The following is a 26,124-nucleotide window of genomic DNA, read 5'->3' on the forward strand; positions in this document are numbered from 1 at the left end:
TCTACCATGAATATGCTGCTTCTGCTCTCTCAACAATGGATGGAGGTCCTCAATGCCAGACATTAAATCAGAGCCATATCCCTCGACATATCATGTGCTTTTGACATGGTCTGACACCCTGCCCTACTCACCAAACTGTCTTCTTGCGGGATCCCAGGCCATCTCCACTCACGGCTTGCAGACTTCCTCTCCTGTCGCAGTCAACGTGTGGCCCCAAATGGAGTTCTTTCATCCCCTCTTCCTTTCCAGGCTGGAGTTCCTCAAGGCAGCATTCTGGGCCCTGTTCTTTTTCTAGTTTTCATCAATGATCTCTCTGACTCTCTGGAAAATCCTCTTTATCTCTTTGCTGATGACTCCACCCTCTGCCGTACCATCTTTCATCCCTCAGACCGGCAAGTAGCAGCTTCTTCGCTCTCTGCAGATCTGGGTAAAATCACAAACTGGTCCAACACATGGAACATGTCTTTCAATCCGAACAAATCTCACACTCTCACGATGTCTCTCCGAAAGGACCGTTTAGAACCCCCCCCCCATCCACTTTCTCAACAATCCTTTGGAAGAAGTGCTTTCTTTCAAGCTTCTGGGTCTCACGATCTGCCATGATCTTTCCTGGGAAAGCCACATTTCCAACCTGGCCACAAAAGCCAGTCGCTGACTTGGAATCCTCCGTCGTGCAAAGTCCTTCATCGGCCCACCTGAGCTCCTGATCACTTACAAAGCTTTCGTCTGCAGCCTGATGGAGTACTGCTCTCCCCTCTGGGCTGGTGCTCCCACCTCACACCTTTTTCTTTTTCTGCTTCACACTTTGGAAACCAAGGCATTTCGGATCATTGGTATCTCCCACGATGAGGCTGAATCTTTGGGACTCTCACTCTCTCACCGCAGGCTGGTCGGTGGTCTTTCTGTCTTCTACCGTCTCCTCTCCAGTCTTGCCCCACCCCCCCCCCCCCGCTCTGTTCTGCAGTTTGTCCCCATCCTATTTCCGCAGGGCCCTCAATGTCCGTCAACAACCCCTTTCTGGTAAAATGACCAAAATCACAAATCACTGCTCACCTTCATTCTTTAATTCCTCTTTTTTCCCACCTTTGGAATACACTCCCACACTCTAGTCAATCCTATTTTTCCCTCCAGACCTTCAAAACAGCTATTCACCACCACCTCTTATCATCCCCCATCCAAATCCTCGATCTTTTTTACCCCCGTTAATCCACCCAAGCCCACCTCCTTCAAATTCCTTGCTTTCCTTCCTGAAAGTCCCTGTAATATCCATCTTGTATGCAACATGTTCCCTGCCCTTCCCTCTCCCTTCCACAGATCTCCTCATGTCTCTGCTCCCGACTGTTTTGTCCTTCCCACTCCTGCCCCTCTTGTCTCATGCCCCCCTTGCTGTGCGTTCTGTGTTCGCTCTCATATGTGCCTCGACAAGGGATACAAAAAACAGAGAGAAAAAAAAAAAGAACATTGCACAAACATGTTAATTACGGTTGCAGTTTGGACAAATTTTAAAGTTGAAGTCCCCAGCCCCTATTTACCCCATTACCCCCATAGTTTCTGAATGTCCATTTCATGGTGATTTTCAAGAATGTAACCCCACTAATGGCAAGGCCCTCCTGTTGTATATACTAGGGTTACCATATTTTAACTTTCAAAAAAGCGGACACTCTCGAGAGGGACACTCCAAAAAAAGAGAACACTCTGGAGAGAGACACTCCATAAAAAAGAGGACACTCTTCAAGAGCTTCCTTTCAGTATTGACCTTTCATATTGGCAGTCTTATTGGGTGTGTTCCGGTCCTCAATTAATTTAGATTTAGACTGCAAACCACCATTCTTCTAGTCGAAATACTGAATTATTGCTGGAAATATTGTGCTTGTCTGAGTCTACATGAGATTGTAAACCAATGGCGCCTTTATTTGCCATAAAGACTACGTACCAGCTTTACAGACCAAGCACTCGGCTCCAGGGCTTCCCATTATTCTTGACCACTTCAAAAACACGGGAATTTTGTCTTTAATTCTGCGGTGAATTTGCATTTTCGTTTTGGCATTGTGTTTGGGAGTAGTAAAATATAATATCAAATACAGATCTCTTGAAGAAAATCAAAACAAGTGTGTACGGTGGTGCAGACTCAGACAAGACACTGAATGGCAGACTGAGCACACCACTGGACTCTCTCTCACTGCGAGGTTGACTCGGAAGCGTGTGTCGATGCGCAAACACATACATTATGCCATGACAGATTGTGCAGACTTGTATCAAACTGTCCTGGTCCAAACATTACACAACTGCATTTCATCACCGGAAGAAAATGTACAAAAATGGTTTATCCATTTAAATATGTTTAAAAAGTATCCCAAATCTTAAAATGTATCCTTTCAAAAATGCCAAAGCAAAAAAACGGCAAAATCCCAGATGTTTTTAGATATTTGAAAAACCTGCCGGATGTGGATTTAAGAGCTGTACAGGACAAGTCCAGGGAAAACCGGACACATGGTAACCCTTGTAGAAACTCGAACACTGCATGTGATATCGTGTTCTATAAACTCTCTAGTTTTAAGCATAATTGGCAAAATTTCAGGTCCATGTACTTTTTATGATCATGCTTCGAACTGCCATTCTTAAATTGTTTCTTCATTTTGTCCTTCTGTTGTTGTTGGTGGTGTTGTAGGTGCAGGTGGCTGGTCTCCCAAGCCTGGAGATGACTCATCATGGCTGCAGGTAGACTTGGGACAACGAACTGTGGTTGAAGCTGTGGCCACACAGGGCCGTTATGGAAGTCACGACTGGCTCTCTCGCTACCATATCCTTGCATCCGACACCGGTAGCAATTGGCGGCCCTACCGGCATGACAACATAGCATGGGTAAGGTTTTGCAATCTCCCCTTATTTACTTCAAAACTCATTCAATTTAATCTTCAGTTAATTTATTGGAACCTACAGTGACAACAACAACTATTCTTTTTTTTCTTACGAGCACGATATTGTTCACAACCGTCTTGATTTTCTTATGATTCAATCCATTGAAAGTGTTATCATTACCACCATTGATGTATCACTGGTTTCCAATGTCCAACAGTAAAATTATTTTTATTCTTCTTTGCCTTTTGCTTATATTTGCAACAAGATTAATTTGTTCATTGTGTTGTGACAAATCCCATTTATGCTCTGATGTACTGAGAAAACATTGACTTTTTAAACAGGACCTAAGGCTTGTATTTGAGCTGGACATATAGACAAATACACGAGACACAACGCAGGACTGTTAGATGAGACAAACACATCCACTGAATTTGGGGGAAGTGCCGTCACTTCTCGGGGCACTCTGGGTACCAGCGACGTCACAATGATGGCCTTTATCAAAAATATTGTGAACAAAAACAGCACGTTAATTCTCTTCTTTGTAAATCAAGAGGTGTCTTCCGTAACCAAATGATTAACGACTCTGGTAAGGACTCCAAGAAAGTATTCCATGTTGCTAATCAACTCTTAAATGGCAAACATTAATCCATACTTCTGACTCATGTATGCAGCACATCTCTTGTACCGATTTTTTTTTTTTTTTTACCAGTTCTTTGCTTCCAAGATTGACTATCTGTAACAGTCTCTCCCCCGATGTCTCCACATTTTCACCACAAACGTCATCTGGACTTCAAGTACTGACTCTACCATTTCAGACAAAATTGATTCACTCATCCGCAATATTCCAGAAAAGCTGTTTGAGCTTGATCCCATTCCGACAAAGCTTCAAAAAGAATACGCCATTGTCATTTCTACATACATTGCTGAAATCATCAACTTAAGTTTTCAGAGTCGAGAAGTTCCAAGAGTACTAAAGTTGGCCCATATATTCCTTACCTCTCAAAAGTCCTTGAATGTGTTGCCTTCTCGAGATTGTCTGCGTCCCTTCAGGAAAACGACTTATTTGACAATCAACAGTCTGCCTATCGTGCAATCCACAGTGTCAAAACCCTTTTTGTCAACTTATCTAATGATATTTTTTCATGATATGGATGTTGGAAGGATCACAGCTGTGGTGTTATTCGACCTTTCGGCAGCATGCAATACTGTTGATCATGGTATACTTGTAAATGTATTGTCATCACTTGATATTCGTGATCGTGCCCTAGACTGGTTCAGTTTTACTCTTGTGAGTGTCAGCATTTGGTGTGTGTACATCATGAGAAATCTGACCCTGTCCTGTTGAGTTGTGGGGTCCCACAAGGATCTGTGGGTGGGCCATTGCTATTTGCTCTGTATCTGAATGGAATCAAGCAGGTGCCACAACGTCACAATATCAACTATCACTGCTGTACTGATGATCCATCCATCCATTGGGACCATACTCGGTGCAGAGCATTGGTGCTGCCTAAGCAGTCTCCTTGGCTATTGGGCACAATCCTGGATGGGTCGCTACTCCGACACAGTATACCAGCGTGCTAGCACTCATTTTGCCAACCTCGGAAGGATGACAGGCCGACTTAACACCACCTGGTATTAATTCAACAGCTGAGCAGGATTTGAACTCAGGACCCTCGGATCCCAAGCCTGCCACCCTAACCATCAAGCCAACACCAGGCATATTCGCAACTGTTGGGCTTGGATAACTGATGAATTTGTCATAATGTTTCATATTAATATTTGTTTTTCTTATCCTGTCATTCAGCCTGTGCTTTTGTGTAATAATTTGACAAATCAATATCCTTCTCTTGGAATACGCCAAAAGTAGAACCATCTTTTTCAACGTAAGTCATTTATATCAGATGAAAAATAACATCATAAAAATGCTGATTATTTTTGAGTTGAAATAATACATATAAACATAATTGATCACAACATTTGGAATTGAAGTCTTGAACTTGAAATGTTTGATAAACACCAATGTGTAAGAATTTCATTCCTTCAACGGGTGGTGGAAGACCAAAACTATCAATATAATATTTGTCTTGACTATGATGAATGCAAATCCAATGAGAACCGTTCCCATTTTTATGTTCTAAATTCATAATAATATTCTTTGTATTTCAGACAACTTTGTGATTTCATCTATCATACAAACAATCACATTATCAATTAAAAATTTTTTTTATAGTATTTTTCAAGTTCTATATTTGATGTTGCATTCTTTCAAAATTCTTTAAACCATTTATCAATGCTCATTTATTTATGTGAAAGATATAATCCATAACCCCTTTTAGTTAATTTTATACCAGCTTGTGTGATAGAAGAAAACATATCTCCAACTAACAAGCTCACTTTATCAGGTAGGCTTTCAAGTTTTTGAGTGAAATCTACAATTATACCACTTCCACTAATTTGTTTCTCAAACTCTTTATTATGTCTTTCCATCTCTTTTTGAGCTTGGAGTTGAGCCTTCCTTTCGTTAGCAGTTTTTACTGCTGTGGAAATACCAACCGTCAAAGCTCCCACCACACAAAGACCTGCCAATAAAAGAGAGAGATATAATAAATCCTCCACTTGTCTCCCTGACTGAATATTTCTTCAACATTGGTTTTGACATTTTCATTTCAACTGAGCCAGTGTCGTTCAAGATTTTCACCTGTTCTCTTGTCATCAAAATATAAATTATTACAGCTCCTTTTCTCTGAATTTTATGAATGTTAATCATACAAGGCTTTTTGAATACATAATATTCATTTATTAACATTGATTTGATTTACCTATACCCCAGTTGACACTTTACTACTCATCTTATTTATTTATCAAAAAAATCTATGTAAGATTAATCATAACACCATTATCTGTATTCTTACTATTCATCTAAAATTCCATTTCCTCCAAAAAGCAAACAATATACATCAACTTTTTCACTCTCTCCTCTTTTGATGAATAGGGAAATATCCACTCTTGTCGACTTCCTAGTTTCCTTTTGAGCACTCAAGTCAATTGCGAAGATTGTATGAAGGTTTTAAACGCAACCACATCTAAAATAGGCTCTGTATTGCCATTGCTTTCACACATCTTTTGGTAAGACTTGTAATCTTCGGCGTAATCGTTTTTATTCCAGTCAATTTCCAATCTGTCTCTTGGATAAAATGTTCTTTCCAGAGAAACACAAAGTTGTTTCACCTTAGCATTATCACTCAATGCAGTATTCTTCTCAGTAGCAGTATCTTCATCTGATTTCTTTAAAATGAGCCATAGGTATCGTGGTTTTTCCTTCCAGAACACCCAAATTCCACGTGTAAGTGGTTTGGTTAAGTTTAACGTGTTGACATCTTCTTTTATGGAATGATACATTTAGCAGTTTCTTCAAGTTAAGTCCTCCATTCAATATCTCTTCGTTTTTAGATTAGGAATATATTCACTTATGCACTAACTCATTTCATCAATCACAAATTTTTTTTTGAATGGCGAAAGCATTACCAACCCCAAAAAGCAATCGATGTTCATTATCATTCCTTTGTAGTTGAAATCTAATTTTAAGTTCACACGGAACTTTATCATAATCACAAAATGTAAATATCCCTTTAAGGGGAACTGCCATTGTGAAACTATTACCTGCTTTTGTATTATCGTTATACATTGCCTTTCTTTGACTTTTACCAGGGTCTGTGTTTGTTCCCGTTGCCATATCAGGAATAATACTGTTGCGGATTCGCGCCCGCCGGCGTGCGGACGGCCACATAACTCGAATCGCGGCACGTCGCCCACCGGACGAACAATCCCGTCGTGACCCTCTCGGACTAACGCCGGGAACTAGTCACGGGTGGACCTTTCGGCCTCACCACGATCGTGCCAATCGGCCCCCCGCATGGGATAGGGTTGCTCGCCAAATTTGACCTACCTAAGTACCCACACGGAGGGTAGACCGGGCGATCGCACCTCGCCGCAGGTCGACTTCGGACACGGGCCACTTTAAGCGACCCGTTCCGTACTATCGGGATAACCGAGCGGTGTTATCATCGGCCTCGACGGTTCGATTAATTATCGGGCGTTTTAGCCCACGACCAACCCTTTACGTGAAGTAAGATGGAGATTCAATAGAGGAAAAGACGAAGCGAAGCAGGAAAACAGTTCAACATAAAGCACATTTATTTCACGATGAACGGAAAGCACACATATACAATTACACCAAAAGCAAATGTAAAAGAAGAAGAAACACAATATTACACAAAAAGCAAATGCAACAATGCAGATCTATTACCGACTACGCGAGCACACGGCAACACTTATGCAGTTTTACTTCACAGACGGCGCCGACAACACATATACCCAAAGCAAAAGAAAAGGACCACCCTCAAGGATGAGGCGGGCCTGGGGCCGAGACCGCGTCGGGCCTACCCGTCTGGTGATGAGCCGCGAAATGGCGCTGGCGCCCTGACTCCGCGGGCCTCGCTGGGACTGCCTGGTATGGGGTGGGGACGGGGCCCCCTTCTCGCACTATCTCAGCGCGGGGGGAAACAGGAGGGGGTTGTTGATGCTCGGGGGATGGAGGATATCTCCCTGTCTCGGGTCCCGCGACGAGCGTCTCCACCACGACCTCGGTCGCGCCGCCGGCCTCTCCCTCCGCAGCTCCCCGACTCCGACACGAGCACCCCCTCGACCGCCTTCGCCGCCGCCACCTCTCCACAGCTCCGTCCTCTTCACTCTGACTACTACCACTTCTTCCCAGCTCCACCGACAACTCCAACTGCGAACTGCGTTGACTGACGAACGCAGCCGTTTATATCCCCCGTGGCCTTGCTCCTTCACCTTTGACCCTTTACCTCCGACCCTTCACCTCTAACTGGCTCCCCATTGGACCGAGGAAAAGTGGGCGTGAATGCTTTTTGATCCATGAATTTGCAAATAGCGACCACACTCCAACGTACCTGGAGGCGGGGCCAAATCGCCCCACGCTCACCGATAGGACGGAACAGAAGTGGGCGTGAGTCGTTTTTGATCCGTTTTCTTCGGAAAGGCCGTGCCTCTGCACCCGCTGCTCGGTGCGCGCCCTGCACGAGTCCAGTATCGGTGCCCACAAGTGGCGCGGGAATAGTGGTGATGCGATGGTTGCGAGGGCGAGTTGTGACGGTAAAGGTTGTGGCTGTTGTTGTGAAGCGGCGTTGCGGTTGGTGGTTGTGTGATGGCTGTTGAGACGTGGTTGGTGGTGGTAGTAATGGCGGCTGGTCCAAAATAAAGATAGTAAAAGAAAAACGGCTATCTAAAAGGGTCGCAGCCCGCATAAATGACATTTATTCTCTCTAAACAACGGGTTTGGGCCTAACTACACATATACTGACAGAGATATCTCACCTAAGGGACCTGAATGGTGGTTTGCGAATTTGGTCAACCACAACACTACCCCCTCCCATTTTTACAGACTCGTCCCGAGTCGTCAAATTTTCATGTGCCATCATGTGTAGTTTTCCCCTAGTACATTTTACCTACGGATCCCTGAGTGCGACATTCATGGTATTCGTGTCCCCAAAATAAATAACCTGAGGGCTGAGTAACTACCTAAACAAACTCACTCACACGGACGACTTAAATAAAATTGCCGGCGCTAAGACATACATGCCGGGGGCGCACTCATATTTACAGTACATCTTACCTTAACTTACAAATTTTACACTAAACCATGGCCCAGGATCAATGAACTCTGCAAAAAGAAAGCAGTTAGCAGGGAACCAGGCTGCTCACATGCAGTCTCTGGCTCAAACAATGCAGGTGACAGGGAACGTGGCCGGCTGCTCACTCGCAGTCCAAGGCCTTCCCTTTTTAACTGAACGCAGTGAACCACAACGGTGCATGGGCTGCACAAACGCAGTCTCCGTGCCAGCTCAAGTGGCACACGCAATGAACACAACGGATGGATGGATGGACACAAATACGGTGCACGGGCCGCCGCTGCAGGCCCGTGTTGTAGCTGCCAACAAGGCAGTTCTTGCAGCTTGCAAACTGTTGCTTTTACGATGATCCCGGCGCGCATGGAAATGAACAGGGGGGGGGGGGGCAAAGCAAAATTGAACGGGGCTGGTGAACAGGGGCAGTGGACATGGCATCGCAAAGGCTGCAGGCAAACACAGCCCGCAGAAGAAGGCCGCTGCAGGCAAACACAGCCGGCAGACGAACTGGCCGGCACAGGCCTTGAAGTACCACAGCTGCAGATGATCCGGCCGGCGCAGGCCTTGCAGCACAGCAGCTGCAGACAATCCAGCCGGCACAGGCCTTGCAGCAAAACAACAGCTGCCGATGAAGTTGGCCGGCCTCTGCCTTGCAGCAACGCAGCCAGCAGATGAAGCTGGCCAGCCTTTGCCGTTCAGTGGAGGTTGGTGGAGGGAGTGCGGTGGTGCTGGCCACTCGGAAGGCGGGCTCGGACCTACCCTACGGTCCCCCTCCCAACCTATCGCCTTTGCCTGTCACCGTCCATACCCACCCCCTTAATTTGTGAAAAACCAATTTAGCCCCCACTTATTATTTTTTTTTGTTTGTTTTATTTCCTTTTTTACTTCCCCACTATAAATCGTCCCCTAACCCCCTTTACTGTCCTTGTTCGGCTAACCTATCCTGTCACCTCGCCTACTCCCAACCCCTACGTTCCCTTCCCGGAGGGGAATAAGGGAGAGCTAACGTCCTGTGTCGAGGCCCAACGAAGCCTCAGGATGGCCTCCCCAGACTTCAGCGATCTATAACCAAAGTGGGTCCAGCGGCCCACAACGAGAGCGAGGGGATGGATGGTGCGGAGGGGTACATCTCCTAATCTACCCTAACCATTTAACTGTTAAACTACCCCATGGGCTTTCAACAAGCGCCTCGCGCTTAAGCTATTGGTTCTAACAACCCAGATTCCCGTCGCCTGTGTTGGTGTCCTCACAATTTCGGGCCTTGCCCCCCAATTTTCTCTCCGTGCCCTCACACGGTCTCATGGCTGGGACACGTGGCTCCCTTTGGCAGGCACGACCTTCTGCCGAATCTCCCGCTATGGCACCCCCGGGCACTACACTGCCTCCGAGCCTACCAGCTCCCTAAACACCGGGGAGTGCCCCCCATGGCACCTCCCCTGAAACGCACACATGGCAGGCTGGCTTCCCAGGCCCCTTTCCGAGGGTCACCCGTGCCCACAACACTGCCCACGCGGCTAATGGCGCCCCGGGCCCCCGCACCAAGCAGGCGCACCCGTGCCCACTACGCTATCCCGGCCCCCCATGGGCCCTTGGCCTACCACGGCCGACTAGCCTGGTGCCCGGGGTACCCACTCAGCGATACTCACTTTTCGCAGCCACGCTCCCAGCCCGTCAACAGGGCTCCTGCACCCCTCCAAACGGGTTTCGAGCCTACACTCCCACCAACAACAAAACGACCTCCATTTTGTAAATTTGACTAACCCCCCTAACTCACTCTACACTGACCCCGGGGGTCCCTTGGGCGGGAGTCACTCCTCCCCCCAATCACTCATCGCACCATGCAGTCCCCATTCGCTCCATACACACAGACCCGCTGGCCTCACTCACTCAACAAGCACACGTACTCACCTCACAACTCACCAACTCTTCAACACACACACCGCTGAACTCTGCCATCCTTCTAACTACATCCCCTAACTAACTCGTGCTCCCACGTCGTCCCTTACACTATAGCACGTTCCATTTAACCTACGTAGCTAAACTACGTCCCCACTACACACTCACAAGTCTGTCCATATCCTCATATGTCCCAAAAATCACTTTCCCAACCTAAATCTGGCTACAATCCCTCTAACTAATCCATTCCACGGACTCCATGAGGACTTACCCCTGCCCCATGAAGTCGGTCTAACTAAGCTAACCCTTCCCCCTAACTAGTTTCCATCCTGTGCCCTGGCCAAGGGGGTCTTCCACCCCTTGCCCAGGAATCCTGTGCACCCGAAAGTGAGGCTTACTGTTTTTTTTTTTACATGCGCATCACCAGCGCGGCAACTCACAGCTCGCGCACTTTGCACCTGCCCGTGACGTCATGCAGCTGCACGTGTACCTCGTCCCTCCTTGGACGGTACCATCCGGCAGGGATACCCCTCCTGCCGGATTCCAACCCCGCGTGCAGCCATGACGTCACCGTGCGCATAAAAAAAAAACACAAGCCCCACGTCTCGAGGGGTTCCCCACGCGAACACATGTGCTTTGCCCGTTGGAGCTTAACACACACGATCGCGTGGAGAACCCGTCCGGTCCAAATCCTTAATGCTGCCTAAACTTTGTCCGTCCGCGGGATCGGCAAATCCACCGCTGGCGTTTCCGGACCGGGACTTCACTCTCGCAAGCGAGCACGTGGGGGCCTCGTGCGTTGCACAGCACGGACCTCGTGCTCAATGCTGGGTGAACCCGGCACGGTCCCTGAAACAACTACAGCCGCTACTCGGCTTCCTTTCCTCACATGTCGCCGTCGTCGCCGTTCGACCCACGCACACCTGCGTGTTACGACGCTCACACTCCACACCATTAAACTCACACCGGGAGACGCGGCTGCATGTTCACACATGCCCTCCGACATCTCCCTTACATACCGCTCTCTCACACACACGGTCTCCCTTGCACTCGGCCGTTCACTCACGCATGCCATTTCCCTTGCACACGTGACTCCACTCACTCGCGGCCTTTCACTCACTCGTGCCATTTCCCTCACACAAACCACACCACTCACACTCGCGGGGGAACTCACCCGCGGTGCCTCATCCACACACCGTCCCTCACTCACACGCGGGGGCACTCACCCGCGGTGCCTCACTCATACACCGTGCCTCACTCACACACACGGCGACACTCACACACGGTGCCTCATCCACACACGGCATGCTGGGAAGCACGTACTCCGGCACAATCGCCACCACACCACTCACACACGGGGTCGCTTCCACACACGGGGACGCACTCACGCCTTGCACCACACACACAGGGACAACCACACTGGGGATTCGTGTCCCCACAAGGGTCTCCGGGGCCTCTATACCCCCCAAGCTCTCCGTGCACCTGTCCACAGCACTCCTCCCCTCAACCTCGCAAAGCACGACCGAACTCACCTGGTCGTGACTCGCCTCAAGGGGGCATACTCCCTCCCCTCGTTCCTGGAGGAGGCCATCCAACTGCTCGCACCGGGTCTCTACCCAGTCCGCGAGCTCACCCCCATTATCCTCCACTACCTCCGTGTGTGTGTGTGTGTGTGTGTGTGTGTGTGTGTGTGTGTGTGTGTGTGTGTGTGTGCGTCACTTACCCCGTCTTCATCGTGCAGTCTTCCCTCTATCGTTCCCATCTCCCGTGTCTCTGCCAACTCAGTCACCTCTTCACCCTTTACCTCCCTTGTCTCAACTATTATTTCCGTCTCTTCCCTTGTTATCTCCCTCGTGCACGTCTCCGTCACCCTAATTAGTTTGTCCCTCTCGGTTACCGTCACTTTTTCTGTCACGACCCTCGCCCAACACGCCCCCCGAATTATTTTTTCACCCGCCTCCACCGCGGGCCCAACAGCCGTTGCACCCCCTCCCAGCTCGTTCGCTCCCACACGTGGAGTCGCCATTTTAAGCTCCCTGCTAACGGCCTTCATGCCCGCCTGCAGGCATCGGCCCATGTTCTGCGTCTCACCCCGCAGCTTTTTAGTTTCTTCCTTCATGTTTGTTTCCATTCCGTTCATTTGCTTGTTCATTCCTTCCATTTCGTTTTTCATTTCATTTGTGTATGCATCCATTTTTTCGTTCATGCCTTTCATTTTGTTTATAATTTCATGCGCATTCGTTTCCATTTGCTTGTTCATTGCCGCCAGCATGGCGTATAGCTGGGCCATGTCGGGTGCGCTTGGGTGAGCCGATTCGGCAAGGATCGGTGGGTTTTGGTGGAGAGGGGGAGGGGAGGTGTCGTACACCGCGGCCGCTGCCGCACCTATTTCGGGCTCTGGGTTCAGTTGGGGGAGTTCGTGTTCCTGTACAACCAACATTTCCTGCACGGGGATTTCGTCCTGAGCCATGGATTCTACACATTCTACATCCATTTCTAATACCCCCGGCTCCCGCTCGCCTTGAGACGCCATCTTGCTTCTCGCAAAGGGTTAATTTAGCTCGCTCGTAATTTGGAGGGAATCGGGGGTCGCTCTTCTCACCCCTGGACCGATTCCCGTGAATTTAATTGGAGACAGGAGAGCCCGTTTTCCCGTTCTCCGATACCAGTGCCGCGAGGAGGGCGATGGGTTTATATCGCACGACCTGACACCAGTGTTGCGGATTCGCGCCCTCCGGCGTGCGGACGGCCACGTAACTCGAATCGCGGCACGTCGCCCACCGGACGGACAATCCCGTCGTGACCCTCTCGGACTAACGCTGGGAACTAGTCACGGGTGGACCTTTCGGCCTCACCACGATCGTGCCAATCGGCCCCCCGCGTGGGATAGGGTTGCTCGCCAAATTCGACCTACCTAAGTACCCACACGGAGGGTAGACCGGGCGATCGCACCTCGCCGCAGGTCGACTTCGGACACGGGCCACTTTAAGCGACCCGTTCCGTACTATCGGGATAACCGAGCGGTGTTATCGTCGGCCTCGACGGTTCGATTAATTATCGGGCGTTTTAGCCCACGACCAACCCTTTACGTGAAGTAAGATGGAGATTCAATAGAGGAAAAGACGAAGCGAAGCGGGAAAACAGTTCAACATAAAGCACATTTATTTCACGATGAACGGAAAGCACACATATACAATTACACCAAAAGCAAATGTAAAAGAAGAAGAAACACAATATTACACAAAAAGCAAATGCAACAATGCAGATCTATTACCGACTACGCGAGCACACGGCAACACTTATGCAGTTTTACTTCACAGACGGCGCCGACAACACATATACCCAAAGCAAAAGAAAAGGACCACCCTCAAGGATGAGGCGGGCCTGGGGCCGAGACCGCGTCGGGCCTACCCGTCTGGTGATGAGCCGTGAAATGGCACTGGCGCCCCGACTCCGCGGGCCTCGCTGGGACTGCCTGGTATGGGGTGGGGACGGGGCCCCCTTCTCGCACTATCTCAGCGCGGGGGGAAACAGGAGGGGGTTTTTGATGCTCGGGGGATGGAGGATATCTCCCTGTCTCGGGTCCCGCGACGAGCGTCTCCACCACGACCTCGGTCGCGCCGCCGGCCTCTCCCTCCGCAGCTCCCCGACTCCGACACGAGCACCCCCTCGACCGCCTTCGCCGCCGCCACCTCTCCACAGCTCCGTCTTCTTCACTCTGACTTCTACCACTTCTTCCCAGCTCCACCGACAACTCCAACTGCGAACTGCGTTGACTGACGAACGCAGCCGTTTATATCCCCCGTGGCCTTGCTCCTTCACCTTTGACCCTTTACCTCCGACCCTTCACCTCTAACTGGCTCCCCATTGGACCGAGGAAAAGGTGGGCGTGAATGCTTTTTGATCCATGAATTTGCATATTGCGACCACACTCCAACGTACCTGGAGGCGGGGCCAAATCGCCCCACGCTCACCGATAGGACGGAACAGAAGTGGGCATGAGTCGTTTTTGATCCGTTTTCTTCGGAAAGGCCGTGCCTCTGCACCCGCTGCTCGGTGCGCGCCCTGCACGAGTCCAGTATCGGTGCCCACAAGTGGCGCGGGAATAGTGGTGATGCGATGGTTGCGAGGGCGAGTTGTGACGGTAAAGGTTGTGGCTGTTGTTGTGAAGCGGCGTTGCCGTTGGTGGTTGTTGTGTGATGGCTGTTGAGACGTGGTTGGTGGTGGTAGTAATGGCGGCTGGTCCAAAATAAAGATAGTAAAAGAAAAACGGCTATCTAAAAGGGTCGCAGCCCGCATAAATGACATTTATTCCCTCTAAACAACGGGTTTGGGCCTAACTACACATATACTTACAGAGATATCTCACCTAAGGGACCTGAATGGTGGTTTGCGAATTTGGTCAACCACAACAATACCTTCAGCAGATCACTTACCCATTCTATCACTAAATGAATATAGTGTAAATTTCATCATTTCAGATGTAGCAGAAACATAATCATCCGCTTCAACTTCATGAGTCCCAAGATACAAACGAACACGATTAAACATTTTCCAGAAGATATAACTTACGAGGGTGGCATTTGTGTGATTTGCAACCTTGATGAATATAAATTTACACAACAAGAAAGTATCAGCAATATTCAAGTAAGTTTGTTGATTCTTTGTTTCAAAGCTTTTTGTCCCGTTTGTGTTCCAGTCTGTTCCTGTTGCATTTACCTTGAAGTAGTTTTCCTTTTTAGTGGAGTTTGTGATGATAATTGTGTCATCCAAGACATTGATACTATCATTCACTTCCATACTTGTATTAAAAAAAAATATTCAAACTTTTGAAACCCTGACCATAATTGAATGGATAACTTGAATTATTTTCTGCCATTCTTGTGGAGACAGTTTTGTTTTCTTAGTTTCTTTGCTTGTAATTTATGTGCCTCCTTTTGAGGTTCTTTCATATTCTTTATAGCACCCGCAATATTTCCCATGGCAGAAGCAGTTGAGCCTATTAGGTCTTTATGTTGAAGAATTGTTTAACCTATACCCATGAGAATATAAGTTATCCCATCACCTTTATTTCTAAATTGACGTCCTATACCCAGTTGCCTTTTCGGTTAATGGTAGCCTCTACCAAGATACGTACATTCACCCTGATAGTATCATGAAAGGAACATTCCATCGCCAGTTTTAGTAATTTCTAGACGACCCGTGAACCCGTTGGGTTCCCGTTGTGACAGCGGTTGATGAAAAAAAAAAAAAAAAGACAATTTTAGTATTATTTAGTGGTCAAACTTTAACTTGAAGAAAATTTGAGCATTTACCTCAGAAGTCATCGTTCGGCCAACCGGTTTCTCGAGGTATATCAAAACATTCTCCATGGTTTATCCTTGTGCTTTATGGATCATCATACCAAAACTTGACACAATTCAGAATTGATTTTTTAATATTTTTTTTGTTGCCCGATTTGAACAAAACTTGATATTGCACACCGCAGGTGAATGGTGAGTAAGGTGGCCCTAAACTTTTTGTGCTATTATGTACCATTTTGGCTGTATTTCAGGAACATACTTACATATATATATATATATATATATACATACATACATACATACATACATACATACATACATACATACATACATACATATGTACATCCTTAATCTCATAATATGCTCGTTGACCGGTATTACCTCATTTATCATTGGAGTCAGCTTATTTGACACAGCGACAGAAACTCTTTGGGCATGATAACTATCAGAGCGACCAGACCAATAGTAGGTGTAACCACCCGCCATGATCTCGCCACTATATGGTCTCAACCTCAGAGAGTGCTGCAATACCGATGTTCAAATGTTTGAGCTCAGATGATAAGAGAGACAGGTGTTCATCCTCTCTTATAGATAGGACATTTCAGGCACCCACCCAAAGCGACCGCCTCAGGTTGACCGAAGGAGACCACCATCTGGTGGACGACTCATCAGCACCACTCTGACACACACAACTGCAATCTGGCTCGGGAAGATTACCCCATGGTTTTCCTCCTATCATCAAGGAGTGGGGGTACTGAAGGCTTTGCCCCCAATCCCGTCATCTGGTAAGCTGCCCTGTGAAGGGCAGCTGCACAAGCGGTACTCCCACGGAGTTGGTTTTCAGTTTTCTTTGCATTTTTCTTGTGTTTTGTGGAATGAAGAGTTTTACGGTGGCCGGAGTGCAAATCCTGCCATCAACCTCCTAAAAAGAAACAGTAAACAAAGCTGCAGGAGGATGTCCACTGACACAATTGGGCACTAGGTATGGATGTCCGTTGGCTCACAAGGAGCTCCTCTGCCCTTGGAGTTGCACCTTATCAAAGAGGGCTAATTTTGACACAACAGGAAGTGACATCATTATCATGTTTGGCATTTGTTTGTTTTTGTATTTGTTCATGTGTTTATTACCTCCACCACTGAAGGTGGGAGGTTACGTTTTCACACCTGTCTGCCTGTTCTGTTCGTTTGTTACTTGCGAAAATCGAAGATTTTAAAGTATTTTGGTTGGTGACATGTGTTATTCTGTTTGTATGTTTGTAGCCTATTGGTCACAATTTGAATCGGATCTTTGGAAACTTCACCACATGATGGAGTTCATCATAAGCAAGAATCCTATTGTTGTTTTTTTAAGTTCAAAAGGTCAATATAGGCCAAAGGTTAACAACTTTGTCAAATTTATAAAATCCTCAATTTTCATCCGATTGACTTGAAATTTGAACGGGATTTGCATATCAGGTCACTGAATTCAATGAACAAGTATTTTTCGAGGTCAATATAGGCCAAAAGGTCAACATCAGCCAAAAAATCGACATAGGCTAAATTTCTAAACTTGTCAATTTCCATCCGATTAACTTGAAATTTGAAGAGGATTTGCATTTTTGGTCATTTAATTCAACCACGAATTATTTTTAAGGTCAAATTTGTTTTGTGGATTTTGCATTATCGTGCTCTGCACATCTTTCTTGTTTGTTTTTCTGGTATGTCAATCGCCAACAGGTCACAATTTGAAACCGATCTTCACGAATCCTCACCAAATGGTAGAGTTGGTCATAACCAGGAATTCTATTGATTTTGAGGTCAAAAGGTCAACATAAGCCAAATGTCAACAACTTAGGAGCAATTTCCAAAATCCGATTGACTTGAAATTTGAATGGGATTTGCATATCAGGTCACTGAATTCAACCACAAATTATTTTTGAGGTCTCATGGTCAAAAGTCAACATAGGCCAAATTTCCAAAATTGTTAATTTTCACCCAATTTACTTGAAATATTTCTTTATTTGTTTTCACTTTTTAGGTCATCTCTACAGAGATGACCTAATAAAGCCGGACCAATTGTCCGTCCGTCCGTCCGTCAACAATTTTTCTTTCCGATCTTGATGAAACTTAGTATGTGGGGAGAGGTCGATGAGTGTTGCACAACGATATAACTTTTGTTTGGGTTCAAGGTCAGGGACGAGGTCACGTGAATTATAAAAATCGCCATTTTCAAAACCTGTCTAGTCTGCCATTCTAGCCTGGTGTTGGCGCAGTGGTAAGGGCAGCGGCTTGGGATCCAAAAGGTCCTGAGTTCAATCCCCGTTGGGCCACTGAATTAATACACCAGGGGGTTGACTCAGCCTGTCATCCTTCCAAGGTCGGAGAAGTGAGTACCAGTATACTGGGCCGGTGTATACCCCGGTTAAAATAGGTGTACCATTATCACTATGTCGTAAGAGGCGACCAGGGTTGCGTCAGGAAGGGCATCCAGTGTAAAACATGTGCCAAATCACTATGCGGATCATACGGATGATCCGCTGTGGCGACCCCTAACGGGAGCAGCCGAAAGAAGAAGATCTAGTCTGCCATTCTACAAGATATTCGGCAACTGTTTATTGATTATGATTGTAAAAAATATTATCTGTTTCTAACCAGACAGATTTTTGAATTTCCTTCCCGTTTGATCGTCACGTGATCTGGAAGATGGCCAAAAACGCCGATGTGATTCGCAAAGAAGGAAGGAAGGAAGGAGAAATTAAATATAAATATAAAACACATTTTTAGCCTTTTACGTTTATACATTTTCCGCCGAAGGTGCAAAAGTTTCAAAACCCGAAATGTAAACGTCGGCATTTATTTTCAAAATATAATTATGTGCGCTCGCGCCAAAATTCCGAGTCATCTTTAACCGAACTGCGCAGTTCGAGCTGCCCAGTAGTCTTCGGTCATAACTGAACATTGAGAACTTGTGGTATTATAGAGATGACCGTCACCCCCACACGTGGGTAATTTTTTGTTTTTGTTACCTCCACCACCGAAGGTGGAGGAGGTTATGTTTTCACCCCTTTCTGTCTGTTTGTTTCTTTGTATGTTTGTTTGTTTATTTGTGTCCAGGGATATCTCAAAAAGTTGTGGATGGATTCAGATGAAACTTGGTGGACATGTTGGGTGTGTGACAAGGAAGAGTTTATTCAGTTTAGGTGAAGATCCAAATCCGGATCCGGATCTGATAATTTTTAAGTGATTCTTCACCATTGGGAGATGTCTCAAAAAATTGTGGACGGATTCTAACAAAACTTGATGGGCATGTTGGGTGTCAAACAAGGACAAATTGATTCAATTTTGGTGTAGATCCGAATCTGGATCTGATAAGTTTTTAAAGTGATTCTTCACCATTGGGAGATAGGGCTAAACCGATATATAGCACGATATCTCAAAAACTTGTGGATGGATTCGGAAGAAACTTGATCGACATGTTGGGTGTGTGGCATGGATGAATTGCTTCGATTTTAGTGAAGATCCAGATCCGTATCCGGATCCTAGACTTATTTAACTTTTAAATCAATTCTTCACCATCGAGAGATGGCGCCAAAAACGATATATTTATTGGGCCTGATATGTTCTATTGGATCAGGCATTGCACGGTGGGGGTATGCGCTCTACCGAATACCCTTTTAGTTTTTACTGTTTTGTGTTTATTTGTTTATTTGTTTTCACTGTTTTGTGTTTATTTCTTTTCTCTGTTTTCTGTTCGTCCTGTATTAGGGGAAACAGTTTACTCTTTGTTCATCTTCTTCGTGAAGATATTTTGAGCAATGAATCTAAATTTGATACTATTTTGAATTTTGCTAAATTGGTTACTTTATTTATACTACATATTCAAGTAATTGACAATGAATGTTGATTGTTTTCAGTGTTTAAAAAGAAAACATTTGTTCTAAAATCTAGGATATTGAATGAAACAAATGAAAAAATAAAAAAGCTCTTTTATTTAATAACACTCAACGTAACAACAAGTTAATTTTTTCAGAGATGCAAAAATAATTGCAGATGATTGAAGTACGATTTCAACAACAACATCACCACCACCACTACCATCACCTTAATCACCATCACCACTACCATCACCACCCCCACTACCACAATTATTACCTCTGCTGGTAAATTTGAGTGAGCTCGTTCACATGCTAATCAGGTTTAAAGGGTAAAAATCGTTAACATTTTGAAATATACTATAATTTGACTTCAGTAAAGTGATTTCCTATCATCATCATAATGATAATGAGAAAGCATGTGACTTTGCCAATATGTTTTACATTAGAGCCAAGAGACAAAGAATGTTTTTAAGAGTGAGCGAATATATACACAATGATGGCATCATGATGTTAATCAACATAGCTTTGAGTCTCGTTGGAAAAAAAGCACAAATATGGAATTATGTATTCAGTCAGATGTTTCAACAATGTCACGATGCAGGCACGTTGATAAGCAAATCAAATTTGTGCTTTTGAAGTGAACTTGAAACCCCCACACAGGAGACAAAGTGCATCGTGTTTCTGCATTTTAATGCATTTATCAAGCCATACATCCAATGATGTATGAAGGGGTGTTTAACATTTATAAAGAGACAATACCGTACTCACAATTGTGTGAGATACGTTAACATTTTTTATCCTGTATTTCAATATTTAATCAAGTACATATAATTAGTAAAATAAATGTTATTAAATATATGTACTTATTGATAACTAAAAAAGTTGGTATTTCTTGCACAAGTGTGGATCTCGTTCGTCGATCCAGTTGCATAAAGCATTCTTAAGGAAACATTTGAGGATTTACATAAGGGTAAACTTGAGGAAATATTTAAGGACATCCTTAATTTGAGGATCATTGCATATTCAAATATTCCTTAAGTTTTTTTCCTTAAACTCAAGGGAGCACTCCCCCGTCCTTAAACAACAACCTTTGAGTTTCCAAATGGTGCTCTTCATGGAAATTGGTCACAAAGAGGTCAATTATCGCCGCACAGGACGTCGTGAATGTGTTTTCAGACACCGCCTTGATTCGCTTGACGTCTATGATGATATTACCCTGATCAAAAACACGTATTAATGAATCACTAGAATTATACGAACGATGTTTGCAAGCCTGGTGTTGGTTTCGTGGTTAGGGTGGCTGGCTTGTGATCTTTGGGTCCTGAGTTTGAGCCTTCCCTTGAATTAACACCAGGTGGGGTTGACTCGGCCTGTCATTCTTCCGAGCTTGGTGAAAAGAGTACCAGTGTACTGGAATAAGGGCACAGCATCAGTGGCACAGTCGTGCCCCAGCAAAATGATAGCTACCTGGCAGACAAGCTGCATACACAAGAAGAAGAAGATTATGGATCTTTGATCCCCCAGGAGTCATTTCCACAACATTATGTTTTAAATAATTTATTTATGAGCTGCATGGAACTTACAACCCCACAGTATTTAACATGTGAAATATGGACCGATGTTAAAGGTGTGTTCTGGTGCAGGTACTGCAGTTGCACATGAATGAGTTGTTAGTCTGTGCTGCCAGTGTCGTGGTATTTTCATGATGCAAACATTTATTACTTCATGTTCAGGTTATTTAGGCCGAGGTCTCATTTGCCACGGCGGCCGTGGGGTCTCCAAAATCTGCGGCCACTAGCAATTATACGGCGGCCGCAGTATTTCCACGGTCACACAATGTAGCAGTCACATATGTTTTTATTTTTCGGGCAGCCGCACGGCGTATTTTTAAATTGTGGAGACCGAAAACATGGGGGTGCCGTACGGTCTTTGATTTGATGTCGCACGGTAACCTTAGGGTGTCGCTGCGGCGGCCATAGAATTTTCAAGGCAGACGCAAGGTGCCCGCAAGGCGACCGCAGGGGGACCCTAAGCCGAACATACGGCCAGACGGACGGTAACGAGTGGGTATATATACCAGTTCTTTTTTTTACTGAAATAAAAATATAACAGTGTATATAACTGAATATACTATAACTATATATATACCGTGGTCCCCCAGAATCCGAACACCCCATTGTTTGAACAAATTGGAATCCGAACAATTTTTTCAAGAAAATTTTGCCCTAAAAACCTAATACATTTTAACAAACCAAACACAACGTGGCGTTCATGTTTGTTCACGTGTCTCCCCCACCTGTTCGAGCTGCATCTTCGCGCTTTGTTCATTCAGTTCGTCAGTGGAAGTACTCGTGAAAGCATCTCTCGTGTGTCGATCGATACTTTAGGTCGCAGTCACATTTGCTCCACGGCGATGATACGGCGGCCATACGCCCTTTGAATTGACAGAAACGTGCGGCGGCCACAGAGAAACTGAGGTGGCCGCAGGGAGGCCCTACGCCGTATGGCTATATTTTACAGGTCATAAGGTTGCCTTGGAATTATAACGCGGAGTTATAACTTTTTTCATTTCTACCTTCACCGTAGAAATTCGACAAGCCGAAACAAAAGAACTGGTAAAAAAAAAAAAATTTAACCCATTCGTTACCGTCCGTCTGGCCGCTCGTTCGGCTTAGGGTCCCCCTGCGGTCGCCTTGCGGGCACCTTGCGGTCGCCTTGCGTCTGCCTTGAAAATTCTATGGCCACGCAGGAACACCCTAAGGTCACCGTGCGACATCAAATCAAACACTGTACGGCACCCCCACGTTTTCGGTCTCCACAATTTATAAATACCCCTTGCAGCTCCCGGAAAAATGAAAACATACGTGACTGCTACATTGTGTGACCGTGGAAATACTGTGGCCGCTTTATAATTGCTAGTGCCCGTACATTTTGTAGACCCTCCGGCCGCTGAGCCAAATGTGACTTAGGCCTTACCTCGTGTTTTCACCTTCATTTGTGATGTTTGTTTTTTTAATCATCTTGTGTTTTAATTAAAACAAAAAAAGCAATCCGATCATGTGGTGTGACGGACTGTCGGGCAAGGATTGATTTTCACAGAAAAAACAGTTGTAATTTGGAATATCCATGATTACATCAGCCCGATGTGTTTGATGAAAGTGATTGTGGTTCTGCGGGCATCATGTTTGATGAGCTGCCCTGGGGGCAGCGCTCTCGCAGAGTGCGCGAGCGATCGGAACCCAGGCCGGAGCTCGAGCCTGTGTGGACCTTTGGATGTGGTGATTGTACCAGTTTACATCCAATACACCGCCACCGAAGGTCATTTACTCATCTTATTTTACCTTAAACATGGGTAATTTCAGTTTAAAGTGGGTTTTCTTTGTGTCCACGAACGGATTAATTCACTCCATTATTTCTTTTTGGGAAAATATTTTTTTTGAATCCGAACAGCCTCCTGGAACGAATTAAATTGGGATTCTGGGGGCAACACAGTATAGGCAAACACCTATACTCCGATCTCTAGCGGTAGCGCACGGTGGACGCACTGTCGACGCAGACTGCCACGGAGGCCGTACGTAGGTGCACGGCGGGCGTAGGGGAACCGTGCGTCGACCCTGCGTTGCCCACAGGTAGTCACACAGACCGCAAGGCCACCGTACGGCGACCGTGGAAATAGTGCGGCCGCCGTAATTTTTTGGGGTTGGGAAAATTCATTTTTCATTGAGAAGAGCTTACGGCAGCCACACGAATAACACAAGCCCACCGTACGCCTTACGTACAGTCGACGTGGAACACATCTACGTCATAGCTTGGCTTTGTCGAATTGCTACGGCGAAAGTAGAAATGAAAAAAAGTTATAACTCCGCGCTATAATTCCACGGCGACTCTACGGCCTGTAAAATATAGCCAAACGGCGTAGGGCCTCCCTGAGGCCACCTCAGTTTCTCTGCAGCCGCCGCACGTTTCTGTCAATTCAGAGGGCGTATGGCTGCCGTATCCTCGCCGTAGAGCAAATGTGACCTAGGCCTCGGACACCAATTCAATTGATACCATTGGTGGCACCAGGAAAAAAGGTCAACAGTGTACATCATAAATAGATTGAACATGGCGTGTTACTCGGTCCATAACTTGTCAATCCCACGTCATCGAGAGTCCCAGTTTGCCCTGGGGACCCAGTTCTTACCCAAATTGAGGAATTCTTAATAATTCTAACCTATTTATAATCGAGGTATTCTTCACAATTATACACTTTATAATTGAAGGATTCTTTATAATTATGCACTATTTGTAATCAAGGGATTCTTAACAATTTTACACTATTTATAATTGAAGGATTCTTCAAAATTATACACAATTTATAATTGAATGATTCTTAACAATTGTACACTATTTATATTTCAGGGATTCTGAACAATTATGCACTATTTACAATTGAGGGATTCTTTACAATTATACACAATTTATAACCAAGGGATTCCTAACAATTATACACTTTATAATTGAGTGATTCTGAACAATTATGCACGATTTATAATCCAGGGATTCTTAACAATTATACACTCTTTATAATTGAGGGATTCTGAACAATTATACACTTTATAATTGAGAGATTCTTATTAAGTATACACTTTTTATAATTGAAGGATTCTGAACCATTATACATGATTTTAATCGAGGGATTCTTAACAATGATACATTATTTATAATCAAGGGATTCTTAATAATTATACACTATTTATAATCGTGGGATTCTTAACAATTATGCACTATTTATAATTGAAGGATTCTTAACAATTATGCATGATTTATAATCGAGGGATTCTTAACAATTATACACTGTTTATAATTGAGGGATTCTTAATAATTATACACTTTTGATAATTGAATGATTTTTAACAATTATACATCATTTAAATCGAGGGATTTTTAACAATGATACATGACGTTGGATGTCAAGTCGAAAGCTTTGCTGGTCAGCTCAGGAGAGTTTTCTGTTTTTGTATACAAAGTTGAGGCTCATGGAAGAGCTGGAACACAGAACGGATCAGGACGCAATAGAACAAAATGAACAGCCAAAAGAGAAAGAGGGAGATCACCAACAGCAAGGACGAGGGACAAAATAGACGGAGACCGGCAAACAAGGGATGCGGCTAAGGGGTAGTGGAAGATGCAAAGAATGAACAAGATGGACGAAGAAGCAAACATTCAGGAACGAAAAACTGGAAATTTGGATGCTGGGGTGGTTTAATGGAGGTAGAAAAGATTGCGGATGAAGCCGAGAAGTTCAAGAGACTGAACCTCTTTGGGTGAGTGGTGACCAAGATAATATATGTGTGGGTAAGTTTGATCACCCTTCCGGAGCGATAGGATTATACTGTGAGATTTTCCAGGTTTGAAGGATATTATCTATCTGTAAGACTAAAGCCTAAACGATTCCACATCAGCAGATAAAGACTCAGATGCAGTCTGCTTATCAGTGGGATAGGTGCATTTTATAACACAATATGGATTCAACTGCAAAAAAGGAAGAGGGAGTTTATAGAGCATTGGAGAGGTCATTAATATAAACGAGGAGCAAGCCTGGGCCCACACACTGCCTGAGGGAACTCCAGCCTCCACTCGTACAGGGGAGGAGAGGGTTTCATTGATAACCTGTTGACTTTGTGTGTGGCAGAAGTCACAAATCCAGGAAGGAAGACTGTCCTTGTATTCGACAGACAGAGCATGGTAAGCAAAGCAGTATTCCAGCAGAATTTCAGGTGTATTTCAGATTTCAGTGTTTCAGGTAGGTAAACTTGTTTTCACCCATGTCTGCATGGTCTCATCGTCACTTGGGGTGTTATTACCGCCAAGTGTGTTTTAATTTTACAAAGCATGTATTTGTTATGGTTAGGGTTATGTACCATAATCATGTACCAAACATGAAGTGACATTTTATTTTGAGGAACATGGAAAAGGTCTTGGGGACTTGTGTAACACTTTAGAAACCAAATTCAGTTTAAATTAGAATGGCACTCGGTAGAGCGCGCACCTCCGCCAGGCTGAGCAGTTTACTTTTTGTATCCCACTGATAGGCCGGATCTGCATCCGGACATCAACCAAACTCTAATCGGCTTGTTCTTGTCACCTGCCCAATTCAAGTGGACTGATCACTGAGATTCCTTGTGAGCATGATAACTTTGAGGGTGAAGTGGGTTCCGTAACTACCACATAGATAAGGTGTTCAATTCAATCACAGATCTCTCTTTACTTTGTTCATTACCCCGCACACGCTAAGTAAAAAAGTGGGATTAAGAAATAGTTTCAATTTGTCTGTATAACTGTCTATAAATGTCAGGTTATGATCAAGGAACAACAAAATTTTAATCAAATGTTATATTTGGAACACGAATTGGAACAATAATGCAAAGACAAGTTTGCTGTTTTACCGTAATTTGGCTGTGAATTTGTCCCGATCTCGCTTGATCAGAGGAATAAAATAATATTTTACTCTGTCCACCTGTC

The 26,124-nt window shown here is 45.2% G+C and overlaps 1 protein-coding gene across 1 annotated transcript in view; it reads left to right on the forward strand.

The window, feature by feature from the left end:
- The window catches only part of LOC147022502 (contactin-associated protein-like 5), a 774,700-nt gene that overhangs the window by 210,636 nt on the left and 537,940 nt on the right, over nucleotides 1–26,124 (forward strand). The window contains exon 3 of the mRNA XM_085893466.1: nucleotides 2,669–2,862. Within this exon, the coding sequence (XP_085749592.1) occupies nucleotides 2,669–2,862 (194 nt within the window). The remainder of the gene's footprint in view (nucleotides 1–2,668; nucleotides 2,863–26,124) is intronic.

Source organism: Eptatretus burgeri, chromosome 8 (genome assembly GCF_056783735.1).
Source record: "Eptatretus burgeri isolate ZD-2024b chromosome 8, Ebu_testis_v1, whole genome shotgun sequence".
NCBI classification, from domain to species: Eukaryota; Metazoa; Chordata; class Myxini; order Myxiniformes; family Myxinidae; genus Eptatretus; species Eptatretus burgeri.